General features: G+C 40.2%; 1 protein-coding gene across 3 annotated transcripts in view; it reads right to left on the bottom strand.

Annotated features, from left to right (window-relative positions):
* Positions 1 to 2,554: 2,554 nt before the first annotated feature.
* Positions 2,555 to 18,951, bottom strand: part of CPNE4 (copine 4) — a 381,425-nt gene continuing 365,028 nt past the window's right edge. For all 3 annotated transcript variants that reach the window (XM_073333244.1, XM_073333242.1, XM_073333243.1), the window contains 4 exons: positions 18,704 to 18,755; positions 14,283 to 14,416; positions 10,745 to 10,981; positions 2,555 to 3,075 (listed from right to left, as the gene is read on the bottom strand). In XM_073333244.1, the coding sequence (XP_073189345.1) occupies positions 2,944 to 3,075; positions 10,745 to 10,981; positions 14,283 to 14,416; positions 18,704 to 18,755 (555 nt within the window). In that variant the 3' untranslated portion in view covers positions 2,555 to 2,943. The remainder of the gene's footprint in view (positions 3,076 to 10,744; positions 10,982 to 14,282; positions 14,417 to 18,703; positions 18,756 to 18,951) is intronic.

The raw sequence follows: 18,951 nt of genomic DNA, 5'->3' as shown, positions 1-18,951 counted from the left end.
TTGGGCTAACTGCAATCCCGCCCAATCCCTGGGATACAGACACGGATGGCTAGCCTGAACCACAGCCTACACTGCTGCAGCCACCCTGCTATTTTTAGGCAGTAGCTCGAGCAGAGCTAGCACATACATTTTTACCCTTGCTGAGAATCACCCTGCTCAATTGCTGTGTAGAAATACTGAGAGGAAGGTGTAAGATCCCCGCAGTAGATCAATGTGCCCTTCACATACGTCCCATCCTGATCGCTAATAGAGATTGCTTTAAGCCCTGATGCACTTGGTTTACATCTCTTCCAAATTTTGTGTATTTGTGTCTTTCTGATAGAGTTAGTTAGGAAGCAAAGTACTACATCAATGATCATTATTTAGAGAAGCTTTAGCACTTGATACTACTAACTCCCCTCCTTTAAAAAAAGTGAATTTATTCTCTTGGTCCTCACTCATTGTCCCTCTACCACCTCACCCTTTTAGTTAAGCAGAAGTCATTGCTATATTCAGTCAATGTGCACTGATATAGTTTCTTCTCTATTAATTATAAGTTGATGAAAGACCCTGACAAGAAAAAGAAATTGGCTATTAAATTTGTAGGTCATGAAAAAATGTTTTTTTTAACTGAGTATAGCACCTTGCCATTCAGGATCTCAAAGCATCTTCCAAAAATTAATGAATTAAGTCACACAACACTCCTTTGCAGTTCAACTTGTTAAAAGTTATCATCCCACTTTGCAGATAAGGAGTACTTGTGGCACCTTAGAGACTAACCAATTTATTTGAGCATAAGCTTTCGTGAGCTACAGCTCACTTCATCGGATGCACATATGCTCAAATAAATTGGTTAGTCTCTAAGGTGCCACAAGTACTCCTTTTCTTTTTGCGAATACAGACTAACAGGGCTGCTAGTCTGAAACTTTGCAGATAAAGACACTGAAGCACAAAGAAATTAAACCACTTGCCCTAAATCAAAGAATAAGTCAGTGGCAAAGCTAGAAACACAGAATGACTGAATTCCAGTTCTGTGCTTGAACCACTCAGCTGACAAGGCTTCCTTTGGGAGTAGAAAAAAAGACCAAAAATAAGAGGAAAATCAGGACTGGGAAAGCAAGGGTGTTATAGGTCAGTAATGAGGTGCGTTTGCAGATCTGGGTATTCTATGATAGGAGAAATCATTGTATTTTCTTGGAAAAATACATCCCTAGAGGGAGAGATCTGCTGCACACTGGTGTTAGCTGATATCAGCTGACACAGACCCTAAGTGCACAGTCAACCATTAAATGAAAAAGTGGATTTGAGATCTATCGCCTGGGACATCTATAGACAATTTACACCTATGACCAAGTAAAATTGGCCAACACATATCTCTGCTGTTCAACATCAAATCACCTGAAGGAATACTTATTAGGCAGTTAGAGAAATTACTCTGCAAGGACACAGATGGAATAGAAGTGAAATGTGCTGGACAGGTAGCCACACACTTCACGGATATACATTATCTTCATTGAACGGTACCAAACCATCTATCAAAACTGATTCTTTGGAAAGTACTTTTAAATGAAAACAAGAAAACTAAAACTATATATTACGCAGAAATCCATGCTTTTAAACAAACTACAGGATAAGGGTGGAATTTTCCAACGCACTCACCATTAGCCTGATTCTGTTGGAGTCAATGGGCAAAACTCTCATTGACTCCGATGGAAGCAGAGTTAGGCCAATACTGAGGGCTTTGGAAAAACATCTCACCCTAAATAGCTATTTTTGGCCAAAATTTCACCATCAGCTTTTAACAGGTTGTGTGTTCAGCTGCTGTGTATTTTGCAAAACCGAGTGTTAGACCTCAGACACTAGAAATCATACCCTGATTTTTTTTAAATGGAGAGATTCTAAATCTAAACACGACTTGTTATTTTCCTCCCTCACCCCATTAAAAAAGTAGGTCTAATAGTCTTCTCATATAAAACAGCTTTTTCACTGTGTACAGGCAAACTCTATACCAATGAAGCCTTCGAGCTATTTTCCTTGTCAAAATTAGGCCATGCAATATCTGTCTTGGATAGTGCACCACGCAAAAATTTGGTATTGTGAGTGAAATGAAAAATGCAAACAAAACAACTCGAAAATAGGTGGGATTATAAATCAAAGGTGGCCAAAATGTTGCCCATATACCAGCCAGTCAAGTGGGGATGCGTGGATCAGATGGAACATGGCACTTAAGCACATGTAGTCCTTGAGGACCATACCTCCATATTAAAGATAAATGCAGCTATAGTCTGCTCATGTTACACTAATCAGATATGCCCTTGGGCACTACACAAGTTGCCAATGAAGCTATAGGCTGGCTGGGCTTGTTTGGGCATCCCTGTTATAAGCTGCTGTCATTAGAACTGTCCATGCTTTGGGCTGTAGTCTTTCAGAAGTGTCTAAGAATGCTTTGGTCATTCTTTCCTTGAAGGACAGTGTGCTGAGTAGAGGGTTTAGAGCAGGCAACTTTGTGGCAAGAGAGAAATAAAGACAACAACTGCAAAACTGTGTTGTTTTTATTTTAAACATGCAAAATACAGTTCATGCATCTGCCATTTTGAAAAATCTTTCGTTTTGCAGCAGATAAAACCAAAGATATTTTGGCTATCCACTCTCAAATGTTTCAAAATGCTTTACAGTGGAAAGATAATAAGAAATTTAGCAAAATTTCAACAAACCTGTATAAAAATCAGATACAGATAACTTTTTATTTCAAGGCGACATGCTGTAAAGAGTTCGTTTCCTTCTTCTCATAAAAAGTTTTCAACAATAACAACTGCTTAACAGATTCAAGCCTTTAGGCTACACATGCAAAAAAAAAATTATTTTAGTTAAAAATCACCAAAACGTGCTATTTTGTTGTTTGTTTTAAAGTACTGCAGTTGTAGTAGTAGCAGTTTTGAGCTCTGTAAAAGTGTGCGGGGCAGTTCATGGCGCTAGTGTCCTGGAAGACTCGTACTCTGACATACATTTTGGTTTAATCCCTTTGCCATTGTAATAGTCCACCACTTGATTTGGAACTTCAGCCAAAACGCTTTTTGCTAGTGCAGCTGGGGATGCCTGCAGGAAATGGTAGAAAACACAGTGTTAACCTGTCGCTATGCAAAAGGTGCCGACTGGTCTTATAACCAGAGGCGCTGGGAGTTCATGGTCATAAGCATGGAATAAAAGCAGACCAACAGCAATTGAAGTACATGACACTACCTCAGGGCCTAATACTGCAAGTGATTCTGTGTCAGCAGACTCCGGCACCTCACTAAAGTCATCAGGGCTTTGCTCAGCCAGCCCCCTGCTCAGTTCTGAGTGTGGGATGAGGACGTTACACTGCAATTGCTGTACCACTGTATATTTTTGCTTGACTGCTGTCCACGAGAGTGCCAAGTCATAACTAAAGGGATTGCCTGGTGAAAATTCTCTTGTCTGTGTTAACTATAACACTGTCAAATTGAAGAGGATTTAAAAGTATGTGAAAAGACTACTTTACTTTTCACCACCCCTGACGTTTGCTTACCCTTCACTCCTAAGCGGTCTAGACAATAAAACTCAACGAGTTCAGGTCACTTTAGTTTTTAGGCTCCAATCCTGCAAAGACTTATGCATGAGCTTAACCTTAAACATGTGAGCAACTCCACTGAGTTCAAAGTCAACCATGTGAAAGGGAAGCCTTTGTTTAAGTTCTGGGGGAAGTTTTAAATTCAAATAAAAATGTTTTTATTGAAATTGAAACAAATACAAAAAACATTTCACTGATAGGCTTCATGAAGCCTTAAAACAACCCAAATTTGAATTACGGGTCGAACCTAGTGGCCGTATCTCTGCAGGTGCTACATATTTTCACTCAACGATCCTTAAATGCAGAGAGATTCCATAGCTGTGACCCTCTGCACGTGCAGAGGCCACACATTGTCATTAGAGATTGCTACCCTGAGAAAAGGCTGGCATACATGATCGCAATTCCTTATTGTAAATACAGTAGGATTTTGCCAAGGACATCTTGAAACATCCTGGCTGACAGCAGAGGAAATATCCGTGCATATTGTGGGGTTGTTATTAAGTTGACAAACCAAGGCCCGATCCTGACATTAGAGCCGGAGGGCAGACCCTTGTGCCCAGAGTCCCGCTGGTCTACCCACGTATTAAGGGGCCAACCCTGCCCTGCTTTTCAATATGCTTATTTCCAGTCCTCCTCTAGTTTTGACAAGGAATGCTAATTAAGGGGCCTGATCCAACTCCCATTAATGTCATCATAAAGGCTCCCATGGACTTGAACAGAACTGGAGTGGGCTCTAAATCAGGTACAAGCATTACTGAACTGACAGCAATAGCAAAGCACAGGTGCCTGACTCTCTCTTCTTAAGCAAGGCGACTCTTGCAAGGGAGTATTCAAAGGCTATAGTCCTTGGATATTTAACTTATTTTCTCTGGCTAATAGATTTTCCCCTCGTCACTCTTTCTAGGTAATATTTTAGGTTCACGGTATAAGCTGCACTGTCGGAAATGAACAAATTACCGCCCCTGTCATTGATTCAAATGCTTATCCCACCAGATATTTAGAATTTGATTCATATAGGAAGTATACTGTGCATTTACTTATATTTATAAACATGCCAATCCAAAGGTACAGAAAAAATGCAGTTAATTTAGATTAATTTAATAGTAACAAAGTATATAAATAATGAGGAAATACAGGCATAAATTAGAGGAAGCAAAATTAATATCTGCATTTTGAGTTCTTGTACTTTACTGGTAATGTACCAAAAATTAAAACAGTAAACACATAAAAGGGAAATAGCTTCACATTATGACATTTGAACTGAAATCTGCAGAGACAGTCAAGTGTTCAAATGCATGAGACACTTCTGCGTAAACAAACAGAGAAGGCAAAACAAACCCTTCTGGTGACAGCACACGTACATATATTTTTTCCAGGTATAAAAAGTTACAAAGCCCTTCAGTATTAATCCCTTTTGAAGGACAAATGTGGAATTTTCACACTGTTCAGCAATGGCCTAACTCTGCTCCCACTGAAATCAATAGAAAACACCTATTGACTTTAGTGGAAGAGCAGCAAATTTAGGCCAGGGCTGAGAATTTTGGAAAATGCCACCCCAAATATGCAAGAGCTGTTACTACACTGACCGCCACGTCCAGGCTAAATTAACACAAATAGACTCATACAAAGAACAGAAAGGTAAAAGAATGAACAAAACATGTACAATGCAAAACCAAGAATCCACAGGACTTTGCATGGCTCAGTTTTCAAAGCAGCCCTTATTGACTTCAGTGTGGGGTGGGGACTGGCATTCGATACTTCTGAAAATCATTAAATACCAATACTCCTGCCCCACCACATCATCACCTCTTCTCTCTGCTAGTGTCAGATCCAGTTTTATTTAACGAAAGAATCAGTTCTGTAAATGGACCCTATGTCATAAATATAAAAGGAAGGGTAACCACTTTTCTGTATACAGAACTATAAAATCCCTCCTGGCCAGAGGCAAAACCCTTTCACCTGTAAAGGGTTAAGAAGCTAGGATAACCTCGCTGGCACCTGACCAAAATGACCAATGAGGAGACAAGTTACTTTCAAAGCTGGAGGTGGCGGGGGGGGGGGGGGGGTGGTGGAAAACAAAGGGTCTGTCTGTCTGTGTGATGCTTTTGCCGGGACCAGGTCAGGAATGCCTTTCAGAACTTCTGTTAAGTTAGTAAGTAATCGAGCTAAAAATGCGTTAGATTTTCTTTTGTTTAATGGCTGAGAAAATAAGCTGTGCTGAATGAAATGTATATTCCTGTTTTTGTGTCTTTTTGTAATTTAAGGTTTTGCCTTGAGGGATTCTCTATGTTTTGAATCTGATTACCCTGTAAGGTATTTACCATCCTGATTTTACAGAGGGGATTCTTTTACTTTTTCTTTCATTAAAATTCTTCTTTTAAGAACCTGATTGCTTTTTCATTGTTCTTAAGATCCAAGGGTTTGGGTCTGTGTTCACCTATGCAAATTGGTGAGGATTTTTATCAAGCCTTCCCCAGGAAAGGGGGTGTAGGGCTTGGGGGGATATTTTGGGGGGGAAGACGTCTCCAAGTGGGCTCTTTCCCTGTTCTTTATTTAACACGCTTGGTGGTGGCAGCATAGGGTTCAAGGACAAGGCAAAGTTTGTACCTTGAGGAAGTTTTTAACCTAAGCTGGTAAGAATAAGCTTAGGGGGTCTTTCATGCAGGTCCCCACATCTGTACCCTAGAGTTCAGAGTGGGGAAGGAACCTTGACACCCTATATTGTGGGTTCATATTACAGAGCCCCATTCACTTCAGTGGAGCAAGCCTGGAAGCAGGAGTCCATTCTAGTGGATCTCATTCCAGAATTGGGATGCTAGCTGGTAAGTTTCTCAGTGTATGGATCATGATTCTCCTTGCTCTGGCAACGTGCACCCACTTTAAGGCCAAAGTGGTGTAAAGAGGCATTTGTGTAAATGAGAATAACACCTTATTTATGTCTTTGGTCTGTAAAGCACATGCACTCCAATGGCACTGCATCAACAATAACAAATAAGAGTTATTCTTCATAGGAGTTTAACACAGATGAGAAATTAATTTTCCCTATAACATTTTTCCTGCATTTAATGATATGCTTGAACAGCATTGTAGCAACAAACAACTCAAGATGAATACTTCTCAACTGATGGTTAATACACAACAATCAATTCAGCCAGCAGTGGGAAAATACTTCCCCCTGATGATAATTGGTATATATTACAAATTACTTTGATTCAGTTCTAGAGGCTCACCATGCCTAATCTTTAATTACAAAACATAGTACAAAACATTGCTCCTTGCAGAGGTAGGGGCTTGGCTTTGCACACTCTTCCGTGATATGTGTTATTAAGTCACCGTTGTTAGGCTTTATGATTAAACACAATGGAAAATGGAAAATGATCCACAGGCTGCATCAGATTTGTGCATGGTGCATCTATCATGAGTCCAAAAGGCTGAAAAATTCAATGCTTAAAATCTCCATCGCAGAATGCCATTCATTACGAGATTTTCATATTCTTATACATTTTGGCAATTGTTCATGGGCATCACTGTTCTGCTTTTGTTAGATAATGACACACAAATATTTGGATGATGATAATTTTGGAGGACAGAAATTCAGTTCAGTCCAGAAAACATTTTTTCTCTCTATTTTCATGTTACCCCGTAGCAGTCAGGCTAAATGTGGAATCTAGTAAAGATGCACAATACTTGTGGACAATTGTTTTTAACTGTAGTGAGTACCTGGCTGTTATCAAAGCCCCATGATTCTAGGATTTGCTAAGAACCACCCCTATTATAATTCTTTCTACAGCATCAAAGGTGTGCATTACCCTTGAGAGACTAGTCTAGAAGGCAAGGTCCCTGCGCTGAAGAATTTACAAATATAAAAATCTTATCCTTGAAGGTGCTAAGTGACAACATGCAGGAATAGCTTAGCACCTCATAACACTCGGCCTTCATAATGAAATTATACTGTTGGTATTAAAATGACAGTGAACACTAGCAAAGGACAATACTCACTTCCTTGAGAAATCCTGATCCAGCAAAGCACTTAAGCACATGCTTAACTTTAAGCTTGTGAGTAATCCCAATCACTTAAATGAGACTATTTATGTGCTGAAAGTTATGAATATGCTTAAGTGCATTTCTGCATCAAGACCTCCCCAAGGGATTGATTTTATACGCTCATTTTTATTGACTCTCCCTTCCAGACTTCACCTCTTTCTCCTGTAATTATAGTGATCCAACAAGTTATTCTAATATTAGACTCATGAGGTAGATTTTCAGTTAGGCTAGTATTGTCCAAATGTAGGCAGGTAAGGAACCTCACCTTGCTAATAGAAACATTATCTTGGGTACTTCCTGTAATAAAGAGATTCATCAAGAGGTGGTTATCATCACAAGCATTTATTTTGCACCTATTACACTGGCATCTGTGCACCTTAAAGTGTTAAGTTGAGACACTCAAGATCTCAATAAAAAGAGACTGAATACCATGCTTTATAAGTTACATGGGTACTTCTGATATGGAGAGAATATTGTGTATATCTAGAGAGAAAGAGAGAGAGACCAAATTTCTCTTCTTTTAATGAGTGAAATAACTTTCCAAGATTGCTACCCTTTCAAATTTCTGAAAGTTAACCTAAAACTACTAAAGACAATAGATACTTGTAATTTCCCACAATTAGCAATTAAGATCACAGACTCGCTCACAAGTTAGCAGCAGCACGATCTATTCAGTGTCCAGAAAGAACTGCAATGGTCAGCATCAATCAAGGATGATTTCAGCTCTGTCCTAAAGTTACAATATGGCACTAAAAACAGAAAAGAAGCTGGCTTTGCGAGTTCCTCATGGAAACATATTTTCAGCTAACTAAAAGCAGGTCTAGTACCAACTCCAATAACTCACCTTTCAATGCTTTCACAATACACTGCACCTCATGTGAAAAGCTGCACACTGTGATTAGCGTAGAGGGGAATTTTTAATTGGGAGCAGGTCACGATCGCACCTTGTTAAAGTTTCTGTTTCACAGCTGGGGTAGTAGCACTGCTGACAAGTAATGGATACAACTACACCTTCAGGGGAAGATCATCAGCTGACGACTTCAGTGGAACTATGACAGTTTACACTGGCTGAGGATCCGCCTCCCAGAGTCTAAGTTTACCCCAAACTAAAGCTGGAGAGGTGAGAGAAACCAGGTTATTCGGTGAGATTGGGGTGAACGTCGCAATGGGACCTTATGGATGTAGGAGGGAGGTGTGTTTCTCGTTAAAATGTGGCAGAATGAGATTTGGGAGAGGAGAAGATGAATTGAGAATCTCCTTGTGGTAATAAAAAAATCAGAGGGCAACAAAATGTAAGCAAGAGACACGTATCTGAAGACACAGAACAACCCACAGGTGTAATAGGCCCTCAACAATCCTAAAATCAACATAACCTTTGGTGGAGATAAATCCAGAACTGTGGTTCACTAGTACATAGGAGCTGCATGGAAAGGTCTATTCCACAAAGAAAAAGAAATTCAGTTAATAGGATACAGTAGAGTGGAAAGAACTAGTCAGAATTAAATAGTGAAAATATGGTTCCAAGGCTCCTTGCTGCTAAAAGACAGGAAACAGCTTTACTAAAGTAGGAAGGAAAAAGGGGAGAGACAGAGAAAGAAGAGGAGGACTTGTGGCACCTTAGAGACTAACCAACTTATTTGAGCATAAGCTTTCATGAGCTACAGCTCACTTCTCAGACGTTCTTGTTAAACCTTGGATTTGTGCTGGAAATGGCCCACCTTGATTATCATACTCATTGTAAGGAGAGTGGTCACTTTAGATAAGCTATTACCAGCAGGAGAGTGGGTTTGTGTGTGTGTGTGTGTGGGGGGGGGGGGGTAGGGGGGTGAGAAAACCTGGATTTGTGCTGGAAATGGCCCAACTTGATTATCATACACATTGTAAGGAGAGTGATCACTTTAGATAAGTTATTAGCAGCAGGAGAGTGGGGTGGGAGGAGGTATTTTTTCATGCTTTGTGTGTATATAAAAAGATCTTCTACACTTTCCACAGTATGCATCCGATGAAGTGAGCTGTAGCTCATGAAAGCTTCTGCTCAAATAAATTGGTTAGTCTCTAAGGTGCCACAAGTACTCCTTTTCTTTTTGCGAATACAGACTAACACGGCTGTTACTCTGAAACCTGTCAGAAAGAAGAGGGAAAGGGAGAGAAATGAGGCAGGAGAAAGAACAGAAGAGGGAAAGGGGAGAGATAGTTGAAGACAGATAAGAGAAAGTTGGCTCACGCGCACACACACTCAAAATATACCCTCCGTTCTCACAAGGAAGAAAATGGGATCCTGTGAAGCCTCATTGTATGTGGGAGAGTTGCTTCTGTGACATGGTGCCTGAGTTTCCCTGACCCAGAAGAAAGTCAGGGCTGATGCCGAGAGTTTCAGGTGCTACCATGTAGGAGATGGTGACTGGAGATGGGAGTGTGCAGGGCCAGGGTATGGCTGCACTCCATTGCCATGTTCCCCCTTCAGTTTTAGCAGGTAAGTTAAAGCTGGTCCACTTTACCCTTTTCATAATGTATCTCCTCCCACCCACTGCATCCCCTAAGGGTGCATTCTGGGGAATAGTGGCTGGCAGTGGATTCAAGGTGCCATGCTTACACAGAGTTTGGGGAGACGGAGTGGGGGTTGGCGGAGGGAGGCAACAAGGAATCACTGGCCCTCCCCACCGATGGTCCTGCGTCTGCTGGTTTAGGAGGCTGAATTCTGACAAGGAAACAATCTGGTATAAACCGGATGAGCTCAAATTCACAGTGATTCCAGTCTCTATGTGGAAATGACCCATCTGGGGGATACTATAGGGCTCAGGGACAAGAGCCAAACAGAGAAGGAAAAAAAACGGAAGTTTAAAATAAATCAGGACATATACAAATGAGAGGAGAAAAACTGAGAAATACAGAATCGAGGGCTCAAATTGTAACCAAACAGGAGACACCTCAATGTCCCATTGACATATAGTTATTCTCCTCTCTCTTTTTTTCCTTCTCTCTCCCACATCTTAGCTTTATTCCATTTCATTTTCAAAATAAAACGCTGCCATTTTGCTGGGACTGGCGCACTTGAGTTCTTGTTTCAACCTAAGGTAAGAGCAGCCTCTGAAACACAGCCTCATAACCGAACAGACTGAAAATCCATCTTACGTGTTTGAAGTTCCTAAATGGCACAAACTGGACGATGTCTCGAAGAACAGGCTCGCCTTTGGGGGACCTCAAAATCCCATCGTCGCCATCTAGCATCTGCATGTCGCTGAAATCAGCGTTTCCAACCCCAACGATGATGACTGACATAGGCAGGTGGGAAGCATGAACGATGGCCTCCCGGGTGTCAGCCATGTCTGTGATCACGCCGTCTGTCAGAATCAGCAAGATGAAATATTGCTGCAGGTTGCGAATGGAGAGAAGAGCAGGGGAAAATGTCATTGGTTATATAAACCTTTATCTTAAGCTACCTCCCTTTTTCTAATGCACATTTATGGCAACCATAAACCATGGCTTTGGACAAAGTCTGTTTTTAAAAAAGAAATGTTCTCAGAGGTAGACTGCATCCCATAGGAATCAACTTCCATTGGGGTGATCCCTAGATTATCTTGGTGTTTTTTAACTGGGGGTTGGCTAATTTCCAGGGGAAAGCCAAGAGGAATACTATGTTGAGGAGAATGGTGGATTCCTGGCTGCTAGGAGCATGGCAGGTGTCAGGACTTTTGTTTGGAGTCTTGACTGGTCTGGCTCCCCCCTTGGGTTGTGATCCCTACATGACTCACTTTCCTCTGCTGATAGTTTCTGACTACACTCTTTTGCTGAGAATCAATGGAAAGAGAAGAGAGACGGAGATAGGTGCTGCATTCCAGCATCGGAAGCTGGGGAAGAACTGTAATGGAGATTACAATAGCTCTGTTTAGGGAGCCAACATTGCTGTCAGGCAGAAAGGGAGAGTGCAGCTTTCTGCCCAGTGGAGGCTGGCTTACCATCTCTTGGCACTCAGGGGAGGAATAATGCATGGGGAGGGTTCCTAGTTTGTCCAGGAGCATGACAGGGGCTCCTCCAGGAGAGGAAATATGACTTGGGAGTGGAGAGAGAATGAGGAACTTTTCCAAATCCACTGTCAAACCTGGAGGAGAGATTTCGTCATTCTCAGGTTTCTAAAAGAGACTAAGCATTTTGGTGCATTTCAGTTCCTTTCCCTACTCTGAGTTACACTGAACTAGATGAAATGGGATACGAGACATTCATTTGATAAATGAGGAAGAATGACTCTCACTTGGGCCTTTCTGGACAGCGAGGCAGCTGAAGTGCACTTTATACATTTACTTTACAAGGAAACTGATTCCTGTACAGGGAGTAGTAGAACTGAGTCACAGTGTGCGGGGGAACAAAGCAGAGAAACACTATACAGTTAAAATTGAGCTGTAATATTATCCATATAGAAAATGTACACACACACACACACACATTCACTGCCTCTCGTGTGTGAAAACCAAAACACACAGAGATTTTTTTTTCCTGAAGAGTCATGCTGCAAAGTAAAATAAAAGTGTTTTTTCTTTCCTTGCCCAATGTGCGAAATACAGCCCACAGTGTTCTATATTTTGGTCAGCAGCCATCCTCCCAACCTGGACATCTCAACTATGGAGCAGTGATTATAGTTACATTTTAAATGAAAATAGAATAAAATATAATTATAATACTATTTATTACACATCTATTTATTATGCTATTTATTTTTTCATCCAGAGCCCCTTAACAAAAGGTGGTTAAGGGTTAATATCCTCATTTTGTAGATGAGGACACCGAAGTACAGAGAGGTGAAGTAACTTGCTTAATGTAACACTCTAATTCAGTGAGAGAACTGAGAAGAAAACCCAGGTCTTCAGACTCCCAGCGTAATGTCCTGGGACTAGATGGACTCTGTCCGGTGGATTTAGGGTGACCAGATGTCCCAATAATATTGAGATTGTCCTGATATTAGAGACTGTGTCTTATGTATGCAACTATATCGCCCCCTCCCCTTCGAGAAAAAAAAAGTGTCCCAATTTTTCACACTTGCTATCTGGTCACCCTAAGTGGATTCTTTTAAGAAGTCTAGCCCCTAAGGACTATACTATGCCATAATTCATTCATCTTCCTCTGCATTAAACCACTCTATTTAAAACAGTGTTGCGCGGAGAACACCACTGCAGCGATATACCAGACAGAAGAAGAAAACTCTGGGAAAGCCCTAGCTGTGGTGATGACAATGATGCCATTGTACAGATCTGTTCTGGTATGATATACAGTGCAGTCCTCTTCCCCTCAGAGACAGGCAAGAATTTCTTTGATCTCTGACTCCAATATCAATGCTATTCCTGCACATTTTTCAGAGCCAATTGTAGATGAGGCTTCACAGTGCTAACACATTTTCCCTCCCTCATTTTCAGTCCTGCTGGGCAGAGGGAGAATAAGTACAATGCATTTCAATCACATTTAAAATAAATTCTGTACTTAGGTCTTTCAGCTGAAAGAAACTGTCATGGGTCTTCTCATAAATGGAGAGGTGCAGACCTTTCTTACTACTGTTAAAAGCAACAGAACACTTCATGATGGGAAAAGCAAACAAAATTCTACAGCCATAGTTGAATATGATTCCAGGGAAACAAAGGAGCTTCCAGTATGGGCTCTGTGATGTGGCCATCTTTTTTAACGCTTTGTCTCCTAAGATCAATGTATTTAGGGCCAACCCCTAATGCTTCATTCCAAAATGGCTCTTTTGTTCTTACAAATCAGTAAGTTCTAAATAAAGTCTGTGCCTCCTAATCATTTGTAGAGCCCATCACTCTAGTATCTAAGCATCTCATGCAATCGCATCAATGATCTACTGGCTATCAAGTGGTTTGGCAGAAATCATGCTGTAATATGGTGAAGACGGAATGTGAAAACAGAAAAAAATGGCAGGTAATATGAAGAAAATGCCCCACACTGTATAAAAATGACAGACAATTAGTAGGAACGGTGGGCAAGCAGGGATTTACATTTGAGTGCTCCATCAATGAATGGAGCTCTGTGTCTTTTCTGTGGGATGTTTGTCATGAAAGTCTGGAGTAAGCTCACAAGGATCATTGTGTCAGGGTCTGGCACAGTTATCACTACCAACTCGCTGTGGGCCTTGAGCATATCATTTGGCCTCTCCTGTGTGATTATTTATCCATGTTTAAAACAGCGATAACAACATTGTGCATGTCTATAGCACCTCCCATCTAAGCATCTCACACAGTTATGTGAGCTAGTCACAGAAAAGGTTTAAGACTCCTGGGTCTGATCCCTGCTGATGTAAATGGACATAGCTCCAATGGTAGCCATTTGACCTCCGGGGATCTACACCAGCTTACCCCTGCTGAGGATCAGGTCCAATCTTTCCTGATATGACATCAAGCCACAATTTATATTATATTGGATTGGGAAAAAAACAGGTTTTAGAACGAGCTTGGGAATATTTATCAGAGAAAATGTCAAGTACAGGGCCCTGTGTGACACTGATTCTATTTGTCTTATGTGAAGACATTTATGGAGGCTGCTAAGATATAGCAGCATTGAGAAATTATTCATATATATCAAAATGACCCAGATCATGACTGCCTAGCAAAGATCCAATATATAGTAAGACAAATAGGTCCTAGCATAGCTTGCAGTTTGCTGCTATTCTTACCGATGCCTCCTTGGTGTTAGTCTCCTCCGAGGCTGACTTAGCCACCTTCTGGATGATGGGAGCAATGTTTGTCGGCCCATAAAGCTGTAGCTTAGGAAGGCAGCTCTGATACGCTTCAACGACTCCTTGTATCCCTTATATAAAAATGAGCAAGCAGAGGAAGTTAAGAAGGAAAGTAACAAGGAGCACATATCTGGTACCATGTTTAAGTTGCAAGTTAAAGACTCTTGATCAATTTTTAAATGATTTGTGCAATTCTAGCACATGAGGAATAAACTGCCTCAGTCAATTTATTCTGTACAGTTGTGAATTTGCACAATTGTTTCAAAGAAGCTGTGTCCAGCTGCCCTGACCTCCTGTAGCTGTTTTGTAATATATAATTCATTACTCTGCTCTTCTCCTTACTAACAGCACTTAGTATACATTTTGCAGGGATTAGCTGTAGTTTGTTCAAGTTAACATGCACAATTTGCAAATGCATTAGACTCATCATCTTCAGCATAGACGCTAAGCGATCACTTGGGCACCAGTGAATGTTCATACTTAAGGAATATAGACTTTAGTGATGAAAAGATGATACCCCTTTGACAGTTCTCTCTCTTATTAGAGAAAGCTTTACTTCTGCTTCATCAAAGCAGCTATCAGCAGGCTCCCTCTTTGTTAATACATTTGCCAAGAAACCTGAACATTTCCCTGGTGTTATGAAAAATATTTTTTTCAGGGTTAATTTGACTAATGGTTCTCACAATTTAAATCTCAATCGGAGCAAAAAGCGTACAAGCTAAAAAGAAACAGAAAAGCACTTTGCTGTCTACAGCAAAATGTACTTCAGTCACCAGGTCTTGATGAAGGAGGAACCATTTTTGGACATTGTGTCACCCTTCTTTCATCTCTGGGAAGTGGGAACTGAGGCAGGTCAGGGTAAATTGTATTTGCAGACACCGTGTAAAGATTGGAGCTCAGCTATTGGTGTTTTCAGCTCCTTTTCCTTGGGAACAGGAATTTCCCTGGTGTGTTAGTGCAAAGTGAAGTAATTTCAAAATTTAGAACTCCCGCTGCACAAGGCTAGAGGGTTAGTAAGAAAGTGAAGGACCGAAGAACTTTGAAGAAGGAGGCTGAACAGTGTCATTATTTCACTAAGATCCTAAACTGATCTTGTTCTGAAGAGGAACTCTCAATGGAACTTGTGGAAAGTGACCCAATAAACAACCCTAACAAATCAAAGGAGGCTGGAATTACATTATACAAATACTATGGAGATTAGAACACCTTGATCTTTAGACAGTTATGTACCTACCGAGCTTATTTTCCCTGCCACTTACAACACTACAAATTAAAAGAATGCTCTTTAACTCTAGCTGTGATTACTGGTTAGATTGTAAGCCTACTATTATAGGTTACAAACTTTTCACCAGTAACTCCAGAGAGATTAAATTAGATAGGACATCACATAGCAGGGCAGAAGTCCTTTGTCTGGGGGGTCCCTTTCCTTAACACCCAGTTTTAAACTCGATGAGAATCTGGTCCTGATATACCTATTGTCTCTTCCACTAAGGCCTGCAAACTTTATTAAGATAAAAACACAAAACAAAGTTTATGCATATATTATATTTATTAATAAAAAGATATTAAAATACACAAAAATAAATCCTATCCCATGTAGTCTGGTATATTTCAAAGGGTTTCTCTGAACCAGGAAAGGGGAACATATTATATACCAAATATACCTTTTTTTTGCATATATCCTCAAGCAATACCCATCAGAAAATATTTACTCTCCTGTCATATTATAATAAAATGTCTCTTTTAGCTTAAAGTTTATTACCTCTTGGATTGTTTGTCATCCTTGGACATCCCTTTGTTTTCCAGACTGCCCTATTAGCTTACATACAACTTACTTCACAGTGTAATTCATAAAGGTTTGTTATACACTTTGAGTTCCTTGGATAAAGTATGCTATTAAAATGCAAAGAGAGTGTGTGTGTATCTACACACAAAGAAAGCAAAGATTATTGCTCAGATTACAGGCTCTACAATCTCTCAGTTATCTTTCTTTCTCAAACAATAAATAGTATGTGAGCATGCACAAAAATAATTGAATTTAAATACCTAGAGTATTGAAAGCTTGTTTCTCCTCTAAAAAGTGACTCCGTAAAAAATGGCATCACGGGGTTCAATATTTATTGTTCACCCCCAACTATTTCCATATCAAATGCGCTCAGTTTACAGATAACTTTTTTTTTAACTGCTTGCCTGCAAACTCACTGTGCACTCAAAGAATCAAGCTGGGTTTCCTTCCATCTCATGCAAAACAACCAATAATAAAGGTTCTGCAGGCCAAATGGTGCTCTCTGATACAGCTGTGCATCCTTAAGAGTTTTCAGTGGTTTTAATGGGTTTGCAAGAGTGTAAATGATTGGAACTTAGTAAGAAATTCTGCTCATGTACAACTAAGAAAATAATCCAGTTCCTACTTTCTTAGCTGTGTTAGCACTTTTAAGCTAATAGGCGTAAAAAACAATAAAAATTATTTTAGCTGCTGATTTTCTGAGTAAGGATATGCGATCTTTACTCAGTCACTATTCAGAATAGAATGGCACTCACTTTTATCCTGATGTCAGTGTTCCCTAGTGACCAGTGACAGTTTGCTATTCACATACAAAATGGGATTTCATTTTTTACTTCTAAACGAATCAAAAGAATGCTTTTTCACTACAGGAGTCATCAATGTATTGGTCTGCACCAAGAAGCATTCGGCAAGAACTTGTTATCACACTAGCTGTGTTTTCTATGATTTTTGTAAGTATAAAATAAATTATATGGGGAAAAGTGGGGCCCTTACGCTCTTTATTTCACCTTCCCCCCGCCCCCAGGAGCACCCGCTTGTTACAGAATATATTGGGGTTCTGACAATTAAAATCTAGGGTGTTTAAGGAAGCTGAAAGAGAGATCACAGAATAATTGGTTTAGGAATTAATCAAGAGTCAGTGGCAGGCAATGAGGAGTTGCGCCAAATGATTAAACTGGATGCTCTGTGATCTCTCTCTCACTTTCATCCAACTGGACATTATTTTTAATGGTACCAAGTAGAACTGAATAATAATAATAATAATACCTAGATCTTCTATAGCAATTTCCATTAATAGATCTCAATGTGCTTTACAAAAAAGATAAGCATCATTATATCTTTGTATTATAGATAGGGAAAGTGGGACAGAGAGCAGTGAAGGGATTTGCCCAAGGTCACCCAGCAAGGTCTAGGACTAGAACCCACATGTTCTAAACCCGAGATCAGAGTATAATCCACTAAGCTATATTTAATAAGCCCAATTGAGATTTTTTTTTGAGTGTGGTTTTAAAAGTCTCCCTCAGACATTCCCATGCTGCACCATGTCTTCCTATGCCTCTCAGTCTTAAATATCCCTGCATTCTAAATGTTAATTGATTAGATGACTGAGTCCTAAATACAGAACATGACAAAGTAAAATGAATAACAAAAAACTAACAAAATAAACAAGCCAATGGTAAGTTCAAACCACTACTATGGAATGTCTCTCCCGTCCCTTTGCTTTTCACCGGCCAGGATACTGAGCTACATAGACCACTGGTGTGACCCAGAATGGCCATTCTTATGTGTTCTCATGGGATCCCTCAATACTCCCACCTCTGCTGATAAAAAGAAAATATTCTAAATCTCTAGTGTGCTCTCTCTCCAATACTTTGTACAAAGTAAGCAGTAAGTTATGTCACTACATATTAGTGTAAAAGCAGCAATCATTACTGCCCATCACTTATAACTACAACACATTTATCAAAATCTAATCAACAATTTTATCCTTTAACTACTGATGATTAGCAATAATAAATTTCAGCTATTAGCTAGAAATCAAAGGCCCAAATTCTCCATTGTGTTGAGACCAAGTTGTGCTGCATCACTAGAGTAACTAAGGGAAAGGGGATATGGTCAGGAATGTCTTATGCCACAGTGATCCACAGCTGCTGTTCTGAGCCCTTGGCACCATATGCAGCCGGTGTGATTTACAACAGTCAAATTATGTCAGGGGACTGGCTGTGCACACACATGGCCTTGGATCAAGGGAGTGCAAAGACTGCCTTTGCATCTTCCATCATCCTGAGCTGTGCAGCATTTCCCTTAACCATAGCTGAGGATCTAGGCAAAAATAAGGAAACACTGGAAACTCAGTTTTCAAAAAGTGTCCTGTGATTTTGGGAGCCTCAGTTACTGGGTATCCAACTTGACACACTTTAAAAACAATCTGATTTTCAGAATGTAGATGCTAAACACTTTCTAAAAACCAGGCATCTCATGTTGGACACTGCAAGCTGAAGCTCCCAAAATTACTCGCCACTTTGCATATGGCAGAAGTACAGCAATCTGCTTTCCTTAATGCGAGTGTTACCTGCACATTCTGGGTTGTCTTCATTAAAGTTGATTGCAAAGTCATGCGAGACCTACACATTGACAAAAAGGAAAAAAGAATAAGACTTTAGTTCAGAAAAACGATTCCAAGTTGTCTTTCAGTTTCCAAACACCCATTACATGCTTTCTGTGTTAAACCACAGGAATCTTTTAAACTTGGAGCCAATCAATTTGAAATGCAGAGTGAGTCGGAGCTCCCTGCAGAGCTGAAGGGACAAGAAAATTTGC

This window comes from Lepidochelys kempii, chromosome 2 (genome assembly GCF_965140265.1).
Source record: "Lepidochelys kempii isolate rLepKem1 chromosome 2, rLepKem1.hap2, whole genome shotgun sequence".
NCBI classification, from domain to species: Eukaryota; Metazoa; Chordata; order Testudines; family Cheloniidae; genus Lepidochelys; species Lepidochelys kempii.
Note: the sequence above shows the minus strand (reverse complement) of the source record. Positions and strands in the feature narration are given on the sequence as shown.